At 40.2% G+C, this 18,238-nt stretch overlaps 1 protein-coding gene across 1 annotated transcript in view; it reads left to right on the forward strand.

The window, feature by feature from the left end:
- Window positions 1-317: 317 nt before the first annotated feature.
- Window positions 318-18,238, forward strand: part of LOC122812185 (cAMP-dependent protein kinase catalytic subunit alpha) — a 1,510,797-nt gene continuing 1,492,876 nt past the window's right edge. The window contains exon 1 of the mRNA XM_044084507.1: window positions 318-810. Within this exon, the coding sequence (XP_043940442.1) occupies window positions 765-810 (46 nt within the window). The 5' untranslated portion in view covers window positions 318-764. The remainder of the gene's footprint in view (window positions 811-18,238) is intronic.

The raw sequence follows: 18,238 nt of genomic DNA on the forward strand, positions 1-18,238 counted from the left end.
GGAACATGGAAAGGAGGAGAAAGTCCAAGCACTGACGCCATCAAGACACTTTGTAAGCCAATGGGAACTTGTCCAGGGTGGAGAAGCCAGGACTCGTCTGTCTATTGCAACCAATCGACGACTCTTTTTCCCTCATTAAGGGCAGCGTTGGGATGAAAATGAGAATGACGTTATTTGGGCACTGAGAGGCGGGAATATGGTTGTTGACAGTAATGAAAATGCCAATCAGAAAAGTATAAAGGCGGGAAATTATGAGAGGAAGCCAATAAGCTGGTGCTGTCAAATGTCAATTAGTTTTGAACCAGCAAATTACTGCAGGTCGTAGGCGGGGCAGACAAGAGCGGAGTTAGTAGGGTGACGTTAAGGACGTCACTGGGATCGGAATCTTAGGAGTTTTCAGTGGTACCAGTAGTGGTACTGGTTCGGAGAGTTGAAAACACTAGGACTTATTAATGGTGAATACAGAATAACTGACTAAGGTGGTCTAACCTGCTCTTGATAGGTACCGAGATAAAAAATAGTCAGCTCAAACGCTGGGATCGGGCCTGTCCTAGGTAGCCGGGCAGCAGAACTGAAGAGATCGAACCGGGCCGGCCCTTGCAGGACACAGGGGCCAGTGTAGTGGACTGGCACCCACGTCGGTGGCGGGAAACGGTCCCAACCAAAGACGGGAGCCCCCCGTGGCCGTGCTCTGGTGAGTCTGCACTGGGGCAGAATCGAACCGAACCATCCCACTGGCAGGAGAATTGCTGAGTGAACTGGAGATGGGTAACGCGCCGACAGCCAAGAAGGGCGGAGAACTAGAGAGCGGTGAGTGGCGCCGTCAGGACGACCATACTGTAGCCCCCCTTACTATAGCTAGTTAGGGCCAGCTGAAATAAGAGTGTTGGCTATTCTAAATGGTGGTCCTGTTTGTATCTTAACCTAAATCATTGAAAAAATAGTCAGATCTTAGTGTCAGCATTGTGAGTAGTGCGCTAACGGTGCAGTACCATGAAAGCAGCTTGCTGTGGACGTAATAAAGCTGTCTAGCGTCAGAAGTGGTGGAGGAAAATGAAATAACACAAGAGACTATTACATGACCACTGTCCCATTTGTCAAACATAGAATCCAAAATCCAAGTTGTGTTATATATGTGATGATGGAACAGTAATGCAAAATGTGTGCCCAGTTGTAGTTCTTTGAGAAAAGTAACTACTGTTAAGCATAATCATTTACAGTTCTGATGGTGCTTCCCAGCTGAAACCTGTAGTATAGTGCTGGGTTGTGGCCTTCAAAAACCATCTGTGATGTCTGTATTTTAGAGTTTATTAGCTCTTTAGCAATTTGACTAAGGTACTCTAGCATTGAATACTGCATTACATTTTATTTATATTAAATATGCTATGCTGTTTCCTAGTTTTAATGTTTTGAAAACTGACAGGATCCCTTAAATAAGGACCACTGTGTTTTTGCAGTGATGAATAAATTAATCATTTTTCATTTTCTGTAAAAGTTCTAAATTTAACTAGCAAAGTCTGCAAACTTTTCAAAAATCAGGAAGTTTTTAGGTGTGAATGTTGAGATTATATATCTGCAGTATGTAAGGAAAGAACAATTCTGATAGCGGTAAGTTACCTGAGATGATAATGCATCGATCCTTATGTCTGTGTTGCTGGTGCATTCTTTTGGCTGTCGCGAGTAGTAATTGTGCAGATGGTAACTGTTTGAGAGATTGTCAAAGGACCTAAGTTTGTGTTTGCTTTTCCAGCTTTCTTGAGAACCTAAGGTTACACTTTGGCTGCTGTAACCAGGTAATTGAATTACATTTCGAGTAAGCAGTGTTTTCTTAATTATTGGCTTGGGGAAGCCAGAAAAGGTGCAAGGAAGACTGCTCTTTTAAAATATGATGTTTTCTTTTATGCAAATATGTCTTTTGTAAGATAATGATAAATGTAGAAGAATGAAAGTCTTTTAATTTAGGTATTTATTATCTTACAACACGTGTGTGTTGCTCATTATACATGCACGCATATGTAAAGCATGCTTGAGTGTGCTTTTGTGGTGTGATTGAGGAAGGTCTGATGTACATTGCGATTCTCCATATTATAAGTAACAACATAATTGTTTTAGTGCGTGGGGGGAGTTTTGATAACCTGTGACTTGGAGTACATCTTAACCAATGCCATAATTAGTGGAGCAGTTTGATATTTTTCTAGTAGGCCCTCAGACTTCAGTGAGAACTGTTTTGCAATTTTCTAATGCACAAGAAATTCTCTGTCCAGAAGTCTTGTATTGGTGCTCACTAACCTTCCAAAGGCCGTATGCTAAGGGTTGCAGAAATAAGAAATAGTGGTCTAGGAGATGGCCAGTCTGCTGCAGCAAGGCCAAAGTGAGGTCAAATGCAAACGTAAACTGTGGTAAAACTTAAAGTTTAAGATATGGTGATATCCAAACGGTGAGTTCTGACAAAAATAAATGTCAAGTCCAGTATTTTAGTAAGTGACTCCATTGCAGACTGCCTATTGCTGTGTTATTAAATGCTGAATATTAGTCTATATAACTCCATTTAATGTGGGGGGGGGCAGAAAGGGTTGACAATATTACTTTAGTGTAACTGTTTATTCCCTTATGTTTCATTTTTTTTGTAAGCTGAGCGCTCCTTAGTGGGGGTAAAAAACTGAAATATGGAAAGTTCATTTCAAACAGTTGATACTTCATTTGCATATGCATTTGTGGGCTACCTGGGTTGTTATGAGCTGGAAGTATGCCTCTCAACTGTCTAGAATTTCGTAGAATGCTCAAACTTTTTGATTCCTATTATGGTCTGTCTGCCATAAAATGTGTGGTTTTCTGGCAACTCCACTGAGGACTGCAGTCAATAAGTAGTGAAAGGCATTTGAGTTAAAGATTTCATATTTTTCAGAAAAAGCATGCTAGTAATTTTCTAAGATTATAACAATGTTTATGTTTTTAAATAGTCTTTTAGATGTGTTGTTATAACCAGTAGGTTGACTGGCTTTTTTATTCTGAAATATTTTTAATTTTTTTTTTAATATATAACCATTCATAACAGAAGAGAATTTTTGAACAAATCAACCATTCAAATTGAAGAAAACTTCACTACAATAAAAACTATTTACAAAGATGTTTACTTACACAAAAACAATTAGTTCAAAATATACTTCTATTTCATATCATGTTACAGTCAAGTTTCAAAAGTGTCTACTATTAATCAGGGGTTGTAATACAAAGTGATTCAGTCGGTTTCTCATCCTGATTGTAGACAGTTACAGTTGATAAACATTAAGTGCAATATTTTAAAATTCTTTAATCTATGGAGAAGTCTTGCTCTTCTAGTTCATGGTAATTACTTTACGTGCTGTTGCGAATAAAGTCCATAATTGTGACTCTTTTGATCTGCGAACACATTTAGGTATTGGAATATTAAATTTCAGTTAACTTCATCTTTGATTTTATCATTAAAAACAAAATGTTCAGTCATAGAACATATGCTGCCAGTTTGTTTTTAGTTGTAGTTTACATCTCCAAAACCCAATGTCTTGCTTAAACTTTAATTCCATTTTATGAGGAGTAATAAACATGGAGATCCTCCAGAAGGGCCTAAATGAGACTGATGCATGGTGTCAAAGCCATGGTCTCAAGCTAAATGCAAAACAATGAGTAGTAATCCCCTTTGGAAAAAGCAGAGTACCCGCAAACTACAACATAGGGAGGTAATCCCCTGAAATCTGAAGAAGAAATAAGGGATCTAGGGACCCAAGTAGATTGGCAACACGGTTATCAAAGTGGTTAGAAAATCCTTCAATGTGACCCATCTGATCACGAAAGGGTTCGCATCAAGATCTAAGGATGTAATGGTGCCCCTCTACTCTTCCCTCATCAGACCCATTATCGAGTACAATGCAACAATTGGAATGTACCTGGCTAGACATCTCCAGCAGCTGGAGAGACCACAAAGGTACCTAACCAAGAGGATTACTGGCCTCAAACAGTTGCCCTATGCAGCATGATTGAAAAAGCTAAGACTGTTGCATACCGCTTTCTCAGAGGCGATCTCTGTTAACGTACAGAGCCATGTCCAACCCTGAATTGTTGAACATGCTCCATCTTGGCAAAACCAAATCTACTCTAGCTACACGCTCTAGGGATATAAACTTCAACACAATAATGAATAGAACATGCTGGAGGGATAGATTCCCTTTGCAGAGACTTCCCTTACTATGGAACAGGGTCCCGATCTACATAAGACAGAGCCCCTCACTATCACTCTTCAAGAGGAACCTTGATGAGTGGATGGGTAACAGAAAGTTCACACCGGGGATCACACCAACAGCACTACTAGATAGGGGCCAAGGATACTAGCTGCTAGTACAAGGGTCTAGGGAACTACAAAAGAGGCGGTGAATACCGCACAATGTGGCTGGGCTAATATATCCCTTCGGGCAGATAGCCCAGTACCAACCTATGAACCTATAAAAGTCCTATGTATAAATTTCCAAGAAAACTGCTTCCATTGCAAAAAAAGAGTTGTCTCCTTTAAAGAGATCCGTATTAACTTTTTAACATTTTCCGGTAGGAGGAGGATGATTTGTGGGATTATTGTGGGTTAATAAATAACGTTTATGATGCAGTTTTGTATTTTTGATTACTTTATATATTTTTAGATAAGTACCCTTTTCCTACTACTGTTTGGTTTCTCATAATCATAAATTCTGTAAGTTTGGGGACAGTATCCTTAAAAGCTTATATGCATTGACTGTAATTTATTTATAATATATTGCCTTAAAGTTTGTATGTCTAACCACATTTTGCTACTTGTATCATATTTGCTCATAATAAATGTGATCAAACTTTTCCAAAGGCCATTAGTTGATGCCAATGTATTATTTTATTCCATAAATGAAGTCATTTTAGAAACCTTAACGGTGATGGCTTTGTTTTGTGTATAGGCTATAGGGAATAATAGAAATGACCATGTTCAAAATTCTGGGATTTTATTCGAATAATTTTAAAGAAGTTTAATATATTAGTTATGTATTTAGAACATATATGTTTTTATTCTCCAAAACATATTCCCTTGCCAACCAATGAAATTAACTGTCAAAGAACAATTTGATTTTAATCAGATAAATTCCTGTATTTGTTTCCACCTAACAAAATAAGAAGGATTTAACCATAACGTTATTGTCTTAATAGAAGCTAAAGCATACATTTCTATATCTGGGAAGCCAATTCCACCAGAGGTCCAGTCTTTTAGATGATGATTTAATGCTATTCTAGGTTTATTGGGGTACTATAAAAAGTTTAACATTAGTTTATTAAATTGATGTACACCTTCTTTAGAAAGAGGAAGAGAAATAGCTTGTATAAGTTATATTTTTGAAAAAAAAATGTTTTCCTTAATAAAAATGCTTATCTTCCATTGTTAAAAAATGTATTCCACTTACCCATAAGTTGTTTTATTTCATTTAAAATAATGGTATAATTAATCATCAATGTTTTGTTAATATTTGATAATGTAATCCCTAGATATATTTAATTTAGTTATCTAGAAGTATATATTTGGAAAGCTTCTTATCCATATTTTTCTTATTACAGTTTATAAGTAGTGTTTTAGTTTTATTATCATTAAATTTAAGACCTGTAACAAACTGCTATGGTCATTCAAGGTTAATAAAATGTCATCTGCAAGCAAACGAATTTTAGAATTTAAAGGATTACTAAAGTATATACCTTTTGATGTTGGTGTTCAATCTGACACAATTTGCAAATGATTCTATGACCAAAGCAAACAATAATGGAGAGATTGGACATCCTTGCTTAATGCCATTGGTAATTGTAATTGGCCTTAGATGTACATGATCCAGTCTTTACATGAGCTAAAGAATTTTCATATAGTTGTTGTTGGTCTTTCAGCTTTTTCTCGGTAAGGGGTCGCCACAGCGGAACTCCGGTCCGCTAATGATTGGCAGTAGATTTTTACGAAATGCCAAGGTGCTAGCTCCACGCCCAACCTTCAACGAAGGCACGCCCATTTATGCACGCATGTCTTTCGAACGCTACCCAACCGCGGAGAGGACATGCAGACTCCACACAGAAGGCACTCCCAAGCCAAGAATCGAATGGGAGAACCTCTTGCTGTGATGTAACAACGCTACCGCTGTACCACCGCGGAATTTTCATATATTATTTTTGGTTAATTTTGTAAAATCTTGTGAAAAATCATATTATTCCAAGGCTAGCAGTAAATAATCCCAGTGAGCTGAATCCAAGGCACTGTTAATGTCTAGACTTACTAGTGTCAAGTTTCCTTTTGTAATATTAACATGGTCAATTATTTTAAGAACTATTTTAATGTTATCACGTGTTTCTGTTCAGCATAAAACCAGATCTGATGTTGTTCAGGTAATCATTCATCACCATAGGGTCTAGGATCTGATACCAGATCCGAGCCGGCAACATACTATGGATAGATCCAAGATCTAGCTCCTACATCTCCCATGATGCCCTGCTACCCTCTGACCCCCAGATCTCTCTTGCCATATATCCCTGCTGACGTGTTTTTCATTGGCTCTAGCTAGATAAGATTTTCTTTCTATTTTTCTTATAACTTCAGGTCTAGTTGTTAGTCGTTTCTATTGTTGTTTGGTGCTGTTAATTGTTTCTTGTAGTTTTTTACTTCCCTCCCCTTGGCTTAGGTTTTTGTCTTGGTGTGCGTTGGGTTTTGCCTCCCTTTTTTCTTGTAGCTTTTAGGGCTGTACTGTTGTAGTTTGTTGGTGTGTTTAAGTGGTTTAGTTTTTTTGAATTATGGCTGATGAGCCATCTGGCTTTAAGAAATCCTCCTTGTGCGATTGGAAGCTGCCTAATTCCGACACGCATGAAGAGTGCTTGTATTGTTTAGGCACTCCACACCTGGAGGTTGAATGCTATATTTGTGCCGCATTTATCCCCAAGGCTTTAGCGGAGTTCTGTAACAAACTCTTGTTAAAGGATCTTGCCCAGGGAGGACTCTTTGTCTCCCCCTTGAAGGCTTTTTCTTCAAATCCGAAGAGGAAGACCCCCTTCTTTCCAGATGGCTTCTCCTAAGAAACTGTCTGTCTGATCATAAGTCTCCGGATCCAATTCCAGCCCAGTCTGTGTCTGATCCAAGGTCTTCGGAGCTGAGAGCCACAGAGCTGTCTCTCAGATCCAGGGCCTCTCCGGATCAGAGGCCCTTGGATATGACCATGGTCAGGCTGGCCTTGGATTTGACCAGTTTGTTGGCTCATTCCACTGTGTCAGCTAGGCCTTCAGATCTGACAGGCTCATCAGATCCAGTTATAGTCTTGGAGAATGTAGTCGTCCATTCTGTCTCCAAGCAGATGATGCAGTCGGTTCGGACACATCGGAGCCATACACCAGAACATCACAATAGGTCAGGGAGATCTTCCTCCTCTAGGTCTTCAGGGAGTCTCTTACCCTTAGATATGGACAGGAGTCTGTGGAGCTTTTTCAAGGCCCAAGTAGAGTTGTGGCTTCCCCCCTCCTGGATTCTCATTCTCTTCATGCAACCCTGGTGGCTTTGGAATCTAGGGACCAGTATGCCTGTGGTCAGATTCCGGCGAGGCAGAGTATTCCTCCTTTCTCGAGCCCTTCAAGGTCCCTGGGTTATTCTGTTCCTCCACCCTCAGAGCAGGGTGAACCCCATACCTTTGTGGTCGCCAGCTCAGCGAGGGGGATCTAGTACCATGTTCTCGGATCAGTCCCTTCCCCTCGGCACTGTGGCCTTCGATAGCTCTGGGCCGGTATCATCCAGGGGTTGTGGTGCTGTTTCTGGACTCATTCCTCCTCTCTGGGGGACCTCTTCATCGGACATGGGGGAAGTGTCAGCTTCCAGCTCCTCTGCTTTCTGGGTGATAGAGAAGATCTTCTCTAGGACTGGAGTTTCCTCTGCTGCACCTCCCAGTCCCTTCCTGCATCTCTCTCTCGGCTGGTGAGGCCTCCCATCCTGTCCAGGGCCAGCTCTCTCGATCGAGGCTTCAGGGGAGTTCTTCCCCTCTGGGAGTACATGTCTCTTCAGAGTCCTCCCTGGAGCCCCCAGTAGAGGAGGGACATCATAAGAGAAAGTGCAAATGGAGGCACTTGGACTCCCCCTTGGAGTCCCTCACAAGGATACGGACCTCAAAGGAGATGCGTCCCCTAGATGTCCACCTGACAATGTCTCCTTTACATCCTTGAAGAAAAAGGGTGGATGGTTTCCCCAACCCTTGTCTTTGGATGAATCATCTGTCTATCTCTTGTGTGTGTTCCCCCCCCCCCCTGCTGATGAGTTAGTAGATCTGATCGCCAGCAGGGCCTGGAAGGACACTGACACAGTGATGCCTGTTCCATACAGGGCTAAAAAATTTCTTAGCCCTCTTGTGAACCATTATTTTTGGAGCAAAGGTATCTCAGTCAATGCCATTGTGGTTGCTGCAGCCACTAAGAAGGAGCTAGGAGAGCAGGGAGTCATGGGCGATTGACCATTTTGGAAAGAGTGTGTACACCTCAGCTACTTTTGGACTGATCCGAACAAATTATTCGGCACATTTTACCCACCTCCAAAGAGATTTGATCCAAGAGCTTTCCACTTCCCTTACAGAGATGCTGCTGGTGGAGGACCTCAAGAAGTTGCCTCCCAAGCTGTCCATTCTGACTTCCCTTGCGAATTCCTCGATGAAGTTAATTTCCAATGCCGCAGACGCTTCCTCTTAGGCAGCTGGTACTGGCATTGCTTTGAGGCATCATGCCTGGTTATGTTTATGCGGGTTCGCGGAACCCTTCAAGGCGACCTTTACCAATGCCTCCTTTGGTGGATCTATTCTTTTTGGACGTTCTGTGAAGGACACTTGACCCACCACGAGCAGGAAGTGAAGACTCTGTCTGTGGTGGGGATCAAGCTTTCTACTCCCCAGAGGTCCTTCTATAAGACCCAGTGGGGGAACTCGGAAGATGTGGTTCTGTATGTTACATTGTCCCTTCCAGGAAGATCCTGAAGATTCCTCTTCCAGAGGCAGGGGGAAATGTTTCAATGGACAAAGGCGCACTCGAGTTGGGGGTGGGTGCAAAGTCAGGGCACCAGAGAACCTTTCTCTAAGCAGCCCTATTAGCACTCCTGAAGCGTTGCCCAGCTGCTCTGCCCTGGAGGCAGTTGGGAGTCGCATTTCCCTACACCCACTGGCCTGGACAAACATCACTTCCGATCAGTGGGTGTTAAATATAATTTTCCAGGGGCTGTTTCATTCCCTTTTCTGAACCCCTTAGGAGCCAATCATTACCAGTTCAGAGCCCTACCCTTGGTCTCACCACAGCCCCCTCAGGTTTACCAAATGTATGGCAGTAGGTTCCAGGTCTTTATTTACCTCGGTGATTGGCTCCTTACGGCACTTTCGAGGCATCGACTGATAAAAGTGATTCATTATGTTCTTCCCCCTTCCATCAGTTGGGGATCATCGTCAAATCCAAGCTGACCCCCCCCCCCCCCATTCAGCAGTTGGAATTCATAGGAGTCCAGTTAGGCTCTGTTTCAGAGATTGCAGCTTTCCTTTTGTGTAGAATTCAGTTGCTCCAGGAATAGGTCATCCAGATTTAGACCTGTCTCACACCCTCCATTCACCTGTTTTTTTGCGCTCTCTGCCATTCATCTCGTTCCTCTGACCAGTTACTGCATGTGACTGTTTACAGTGGACCTTAGCTGTCCAATGGTCAGTTCTGTTTCATCTCCTGTCAATGACCATAAAACTGACGCCAGTGTGCAGACATCACCTCCAGTGGTGGCTTGAGTCTCAGGATTTCTCTCTAGGGTAGCTATTTTTATTCTCCCACAGCCACAGTGACCACGGATGCCTCCCTGCTGGGGTTTCAGGAGCATATTTCGGGAGGCACGTGGTCCCCAGTAGAGACCAAGTTGCATATGAACGTTCTAGTGATGAGACCAAACTCTAGGAATGACTGCAGTTCAGACAGACAACATGGCAGTGGTCTGGTATGTCAACAAGCATGGGGGGGGGGGACACATTCTTGTCTGTTGTGCAGAGAGGCTATAAGAGTGTGGGAATGGATAATGTCCTCTGGCTGCTTCCTTATTGCAATGCACATACCTGGGAATTCCAGCGTGTTGGCCGACAGGCTCAGCAGATCGATCTTGAGTCCTCAGAAGTGGTCCCTCAATTCTTCTGTGGCGGAGCAGATTTTTGACTGTTGGGGTCAACCGTGCTGCAAACTTTTTGCATCACCACCCAAACACAAATACAGCAGGTACTTCCATGATCCCCCCCTCTGGGGGAGTCACCGAGGGACACCCTAGTCCACGATTGACCTCTTGGTCTCCTTTATGCCTACCCTTCTGTTCCCGTAATACCCAAGGTTCTGCAAAAAGCACAATGCCTGAGGACATCCCTTATCCTCATTGGCCCTTTCTGGCCTTGTCAGCTATGGTTCCCCTTAATCAGGTCTCATCTAAAAGTATCCGCCATGGGTACTGGATCCCCTTCAGGATCTGATTTCCCATCCATCGAGACTTCCTCTCCCAAACCTTCGGACCCTTTGTCTGACCGCATGGTTTCTCCAATTCCAATGATTATGAAATAGTCCCAGCTAGCATCCCACATTAAATGCATCATTCTAGCCTCCCGGAAACTCTTCACTAGAAAGGTATATAGTAATAAGTGGAAAAGGTTTTCTATCTGGGCTGAGAGCAGGAATCTGAATTTCTTTTCTGCTTCAGTTTCAGACATACTTTTGTTCTTGTCCTCCCTTTTCTAAGCGAGAGCAAGTTTTTCTACTGTCAAGCTTCAGTTGGTGGCAATTTCCAACTTTCATGGCAACTGTGAGTCTACTTTTTTTATCTAGAGTTTGTAAAGCGTTTTATGAAATGGGTTTTTCTGCTTTGGCCACCGATTTAAGGCTCCTTCGTCTCCATGGATCCTCACACTGCTTTTGCAGTGTCTGACTAGTAGTCCTTTTGAGCTCGCTAGTTCCTGCGATCTCAATTTCCTGTCTTAGTAACCAGGAAGGCCATCTTCCATTACCTCCGCTCTCTGAGGGTCTCAGAACTACAAGCTGTCACTATTACTCCTCCTTACATGATTTTTCACAAGGACAGAGTCTGTCTTAGGACAAACCCCTCCTTGCCCAAGATTGCTTCTGAATTTTCTCTAAAGCAATATAGTCAGATTCCAGTGTTCTTCCCCGACTGTTGCAACAAAGGGGAGTACATCCCACATACCTTGGACATTCACAGACGGTCACAGTTCTACCTGCATAGGACAAAAGATTTTCGTAAGGCAGAACAGCTTTTTGTGGCCTTTTCCCCAGGTAAACATGGTCTTCCAGTTTCTAAGGTCACTATTTCTAAATTGATATCTAGCTGCATCTCCACTGTCTACAACCTTACCCAGCTTGAGGTTCCAGGAAAAGTCCAGGTCCATAGCAACTTTGTCAGCCTTTTTACCAAGGCTTTCTATTGATGACATTTGTGCTGCTGCCATTTGGTGTAACACTCATACATTTATTTCTCACCACAAGATTGATCTGATTTCTAGGAGCAGGGCTTCCTTTGGCTCCACAGTGCTCTGGCATGTCCTTCCTTGTGGCCTCCCAGGGTAGATGGTAGCTGGGGACTCTGCGACCCTATGGTGATGAATAATGACGTGGATAACATGAGATTGAGTTATGTATAACTTGGCATCTGTGTTATTCTACGTCATCATTCATCACATTTTTCCCTCCTACCATCCCCCTGCCTTGTAGAGCAGGGAGGAAGTTGGAGTTTTTCCTTCCAGTCTTGCATTACATTGCAGCAAACTCTTTCTGGGAGTCGGAGGGCAGCGGGGCATCATGGGAGAGGGAGGCGCTAGAGCCTTGGATCCGTCTGTAGCATGTTGCCAGCTCAGATTTGATATTGGATCCTAGACCCTATGGTGATGAATGATGATGTAGGATAAAACAGATGCCAAGTTATGGTAAGTACATAATTCTTATTTTATCTTCTTCAGTTAGCAAAGGCCAAAAAACTGTTTTAATTCTGTTAGCATGTATTGTCACAAAAATCTTATAATCAACATTTAATAAGGATATTGGTCTGTAAGAAGAACATTCTTTTCCATCTTTGTCCAACTTCAGTATTGGAGAAATTAATGTATATATCCATGATGGAAGAGTATTTTTGCTTCTTAAGCCAATTCTTTCTTGGGTAATAATTTATACATCTCTGTAATTATACCAGCAATCCCAGGTGCTTCATCTAGTTTTAATTTATTAATTTGAGATTTAAGTTCTGTCATTGAAATTGGCTTATCTGTTAACTTTATTTGGTTTTCAATTTATTTTTGATATGTTTAATAAAAAAGGATTTTATTATACTTGGTTCTGTTACTGGGTCATATAAGTTAATTGAATTAAAATGTATTAAATCTGACACACTTTTCCTACTTCAGGAATATAAACTTTTTATCTGATTAACAAACAGAACAAAGAAAGAAGATTATCAAATATATTATGTGTTGGGTTTTAGGATTCATAGAATTAGTTTTTTAAGCTCCTCTAAATTGATCATAGTTTTATGATGTAATGTCTGTAATTTTTTTTATTCATCTCATCAAAATCTTTTAAGTTTTTTTACCTTTTTGGATATCTAATTTTTAGTTTGTCAACTTTAATTTTTAAATTTAATAATTCTTTATACCATTGTTTCTTCTTGTTAATATACCAGGATAGAACTTTGCCATATAGATATGATTTTAAAGAATCCCACACACATCTTGGCTATATCACCTGTTAAATTTGCATTTATAAACTACTGAAATTTGTTATTATAAAATTCCTTAAAATCTTTCAGATTTGTTCTATATGAGTTGCACACTTTGTTTTGCATTCATTTTCAGTTCAAATGCAAGTACATTGTCATCAGAGTTGTTATAAAATTCCTTAAGATCTTTCAGATTTATTTATGATGGAATTCTACTAATAGAGGCAAGCACTTTGTTATGCGTTCATTTTCAGTTCACATGTAATTGCATTGTGATCAGATAGAAGGCATGTGATAACTTTATCTGTTTTTCCAGTTATTTCAGTTGAAATGTATACTCTGTTTTTGACTGGGTACCATGTCAGTGTGAGTAATATGTAAAAAAATAATGAATTTGCCTCTTCAAATTCATTTATATCCTTTCATATTAAACATATCTATTAGTGCCTTGGATGAAGATGTTTTCTACTCTTATTTGTTGCGTTAGCATTAGTCATTCAATATGCAATTAAAGTTGTTGTATCTTTCGGCTTTTCCCGGTTAGGGGTCGCCACAGCGGAACTCCCGTCTGCTAATGATTGGCAGTAGATTTTTACGTATCGAGTTGCCAGCCCTGACATACAACCTTCAACGAAGGTACGCCCATTCACGCATGTCTCCACACAGAAGACGCTTTAGATGAGAATCGAACAGGACAACGTCTTACTGTGAGGCGACAACATATGCAATTAAAGTCTCCAGCTAAAATTATACTCCCTTTAGTAAGTTCCATAATCTCCTCAAATTGTTGCTTAACCTATTTAACTTCTAATCCAGGGTCCACTAAAGGTTTACCAAAGTATACAGTTTCCTATTCATTTGCAAAGATGCTAAACAAAGCATCCCAGATCTATCATTGTATACATTTATAATTTTAGGCATTAATACAGAATTTTTCCATAAGATTGCAACACCTCTTTTTTTTTTTATAACGTGAGCTAAGAAGTCATAACTAGTTAGCATTAAGTATGTTAATGCCCTCCTGTAGTAAATGTGTCTCTTGTAAAAATACAACTTGCGTTAAGCATTTTAAGATATTTGCATAAACTTCCCCTTTTACAACTGCTATTCACATTTGAAATTCAAGCGTTCCCTCTAAAGTCTCCTCCCAAGTCGCACCTCTTCTCTAGCTAGAGTGGGTACAGGTGGGCTTAGTGTCCCACAGATAATAGGAGGAGTATACCATGACTAGAGCAATCAGCAGTGAGTTGGTGAAAGTCAAGCTGTTGGCATTCGGGTTAATAAACTAGAGTCTTTGTGATTTGCATATCCTGTTGTAATACATTTCCTTCTTATTATATTCCTGCTTGTTACACTTTTGTTTGCAATGTAATTGCATTTAAATTTTTTTCTCGCTATGTTCATCATGTATGCAATGATTGATGTTTTTGATCTTGATTAATATGTCCAAAATATATAGGTACTTTTAGGTCAATAACAATAATAATGTTTGATTCACATTATTGTACTGAAATGCTTGCTTGCTCTGAAAAAAAATTACATTGTATATTTCAAAACACTTCTTTACTTAAAATGTATTGACTAGTTAAATTGCATTTTGTTATTTTCAGTCATATATCTCAACTGTCCAGACCTTTGCCCCACATTTTGGTCTGTTCCACAAAAAAACTGCAGCCTTCTTGCAAATCGTTGAGGATTGAAGTCAGTAAATAATGACAAATGCTTGCGTTTCAAACTTCATATCTTTGGAAAATACATAGTCTATCAACCTTCCATAGCCATAAGAGCAAAATTTAAACATTGTCCCTATCTTGGGGCCTTTGTCCCCCTACTATTTTTGGCTTTGTTCAGATTTCTTGTGTTAAGTGGTATGACTTGGGCAAGACTTTGTGAAGTTGTAGTTTTCTAGTAATGTCTTTATCAACATTCTTTAAAAGTTGAAAGAATATCAGATATAGTGTCACCCCTTAGATCACATTACAGTAACTGTACTAAAGTCACTACTTTGCCTCCATAGTGAGTTCACCTCACATACCAGCAGTATTACAAGAGTATATTATCAGCATGTATTTTAGTATATTACTGGATAAATGCCTTAGCATAAAAGGAATTTTGTATACAGCATCATTAAGTCTCCTAACTGCTAGTGAGCTACAAGTATATACTTTATTTATAATATGCATAGTAACACTAAAATGAGCTGTAAGAACACAACAGAAAAGTTCAGCAAACTCTACAGTTAAAACAGGAGTAATTGCCACTGTCCATGATGATCAGACCATCTTGTCCCTGCAATTTTATAATTTTATATTTTAAGATGCCATTAACTGCAGACTGTGATATAATACCAGTTTTCACACTTAGATTTATTCTTTTAAATGTATTGTTTTGTTATGAGAGAGGTTGATTTCCAACTCTGGAAAAGAAGAACCTATCTAAGGGGATGTTATAGCACCTATTTTGAATGTACAGTTAGCTGCTTTCAGCTGAAGGTACTTATTTAAACATAACAATCCAAGTATGTGACAAACTTAGATAACTTCACTTTTGTAAGGGATCTTTAAAAAATGTGAATGTGGTAATGATTATTTAATAATAAGGTAGGATATATATTTTAATTAAAGAAGTTGACATGTAAATGTGTCAGCAACTAAATGATAACCCCCCCCCCCCCGTGTGATCGGTACAGGGGTATGTTGCACATTTTTTTCCTTGTCTACCAGGCACCCTGTTTAAGTACAGATCTTCATTATCTTAACTGGCTGTATAAGACATGCAGGGTTCTGTGTTAGATGCTGATTTTTGTTTTGGAAGTAAGAAAGGTTGTGGGTTTTGTGCTGAAGACTCATGGGCTGCAATCGGAGATGTGTTGTGCACAGGAACCAACATTTACAGTTTATTTACTTACAAAGTAGATAATTTGGAGTGTGAGAATGCAGACAACATCCTGAAAAAAGTGTAAATCTCCAGTAAAGTGTGAGCCTTCCTAAAGTTATTTAGTTTGTAGCTGTTTAAGAAGGGACATGGACGTTTTCTTAAGTATGTATGTAGTGCACATTAACCAAAAGTTGATTTTGCTCTGACCTCTTGTTTTTAAGCTTATATAGTATTGTCAGCTAGGTTCATTGTGTGCAGACCATTCCATAGGACACCTTGTGTTAGTTGAGAGCACTTGTATTTCAAAAGCAACAATGGCTGTGACTCTCTCTCTTTTATTTGACTCCTCTGTTTCTGCCCTTGCCTGTAGGGTGTCTGATTTATTTAGGGATATTTGTAAGGGTTGTGACAGAACTGAGTGGTGAGGTGCCTTAACCCAGACCTTAGTAGATCTCATTTGTTAGATAGTTCTGTTTTGGAATTCAAGTTAAGGTGGTGTTGGTGTGTCCCCCCCCCCCCCCCCAACATGGGATCTCCAAAGTATCGGGTGATCTAACATGGCTGCTTCAAATTAATACAAAACATTTTAAGAAAAATAAGCATGCAATCTTTAAAAATACAAAAAAAAAACTACAGTTTAAACTATTATAACAAATTAGACATAATATAAAAACATAGGTTGTATTTAGAGAAAGTTTAGACAGTTTGTAGAGAAATTAAAGTTAATTTAGACTAATACAAATAGGAATTGCAATACGAAGTGTGGGAAGAACAGGTTTATGGTATATTTAGAGAGGGAGTCAAGGGAGAGAATTGGCAACAAGGAAGTAAGTGAAAAAGGGAAAATAAGGAGGTATAAGGAATGAAAAAGGACTTCTGCAGTGACTGGGGAACATAGTTGTGTAGAATGTTCTTTAGTGCTGCTCAGGTAGATGGATGCTGGATAATGTTATAGGTGGTAAGAAGTTGTGTGTGTTAGTTGATGTGACTGCTCTAACCAGTTTAGGCTATTCAGTGCTACACAGTGGTGGGTTCTGAAAGGGCTATGTGCTCAAATTTAGCAGTTTTGGTCTAGCATTGTTCACATTTTAATTTTTGTGATACCTGGAGGTTAGTAAGGATGGGAGTGCCATAAAGAAGAGTGTGGAGGAGATAGGTTGTGGCAAGTGTAGTTTTAGTTGTCAGTGAGAGAGTTTTTAAATCTGTAAAGCATCCCTAGTTTTTCTTGCGCAGTTTTGTATATGTGGGTTTAATGTAAGATTATCATTTATCACCCCTAATAGTTGGCTATGAGAAGTGACTTTAATGGTTGTATTATCAAGAGCAAGTACTTTTTAAATTTTGTTTTTTCACGAGAGAGGGATGGGGGTAATAGTTTGGCTTTTTTGGGTCATGCATGAGATGTGAGTTACAGAGCCATGTTTCTGTCACTATTGACACTTCCTGAGTAATTTTTAGAGGTGTTCTATGTTGTGTAAATGAGTTGTGTGGAAGTATAGAGGGTGTTTGTGCAAATGTTAAAGAGGGGGGGACCAATGATAGAGCCTTGTGATGACTGGGAGATAAGGAGAGAGAGTGGAGTGCCATTTTACAGACTGATAACCTGTTGGACAGGTAGCTTTTGAACCTCGTAAGGGTGGACTGAGAGAAACCTAGTGAGGACAATTGAAGTTGGAGTTTGCGGTGTCAAACTGTGTTGAAAGCTTTAGACAAGTTTAGAAATAAGGAAGAGACTAGTTTTCCATTATCTCTGTAAATTTATTGACCATATCTATCTAGTTTAGAAGGGCAGTGCTAGTACTATGGGAAGGACAGAAGCCATGTTGTGTAGGGGATAGGAGATAGTCTAACAATTGTTTTTGAATGCATTTTTCAAGTATTTTGGTGAGGGGAGATAAGATTTCTGTATATCTAGGCTTATTGATGTGTGGTGAATTTCCTCCTTTGTGCAGAGGAATAATGTGTGACTTTTTTCCAGAGACAGGGAATGTGGGATTCTTGGATAGACTTATAAGGATTGAGACAGGATAGGCAGCGCTGTTGGCGGTTGTTTTTATGTACTCACTTGGAAGGTTATCGGCTAAAGAGCATAGTTTTAAGAGTAGTTTTGTATAGGATGTGGGCACAGGTTTGAAGGTGAAAGTCGATGTGGTGACATGGGGCTGTTGGGCAGGATTAAGATTAGATGTTGAGGAATCCTTGGTTAGAGATGCTATGTTGTTGTCTTTCGGCTTTTCCCGGTTAGGGGTCGCCACAGCAGAACTCCGGTCCGTTAATGATTGGCAGTAGATTTTCACGGTGTCTAGTTGCCAGCTCGACGCCCAACCTTCAACGAAGGCACGCCCATTCACGCCTGTCTTTCGGAACGCCACTTGACCCATGGGGAGGACATGCAGACTCCACATAGAAGGCACTCCCTGCACACTAGCTGAGAATCGAACAGGAGAACTCTTGCTGTGTGGCAACAATGCTACTGCTGCACCACTGCGGATTATTGGTTAGAGATGCTATACTATCTGTAAATAAGAGTTGAACTGTATTGTAGTTTTGAGTGGTACATTATCTGGAGAGGGGGTTTGGGGTGAAGTTTTG

This window comes from Protopterus annectens, chromosome 9.part0 (genome assembly GCF_019279795.1).
Source record: "Protopterus annectens isolate FY-2018-M chromosome 9.part0, PAN1.0, whole genome shotgun sequence".
NCBI lineage: Eukaryota > Metazoa > Chordata > Ceratodontiformes > Protopteridae > Protopterus > Protopterus annectens.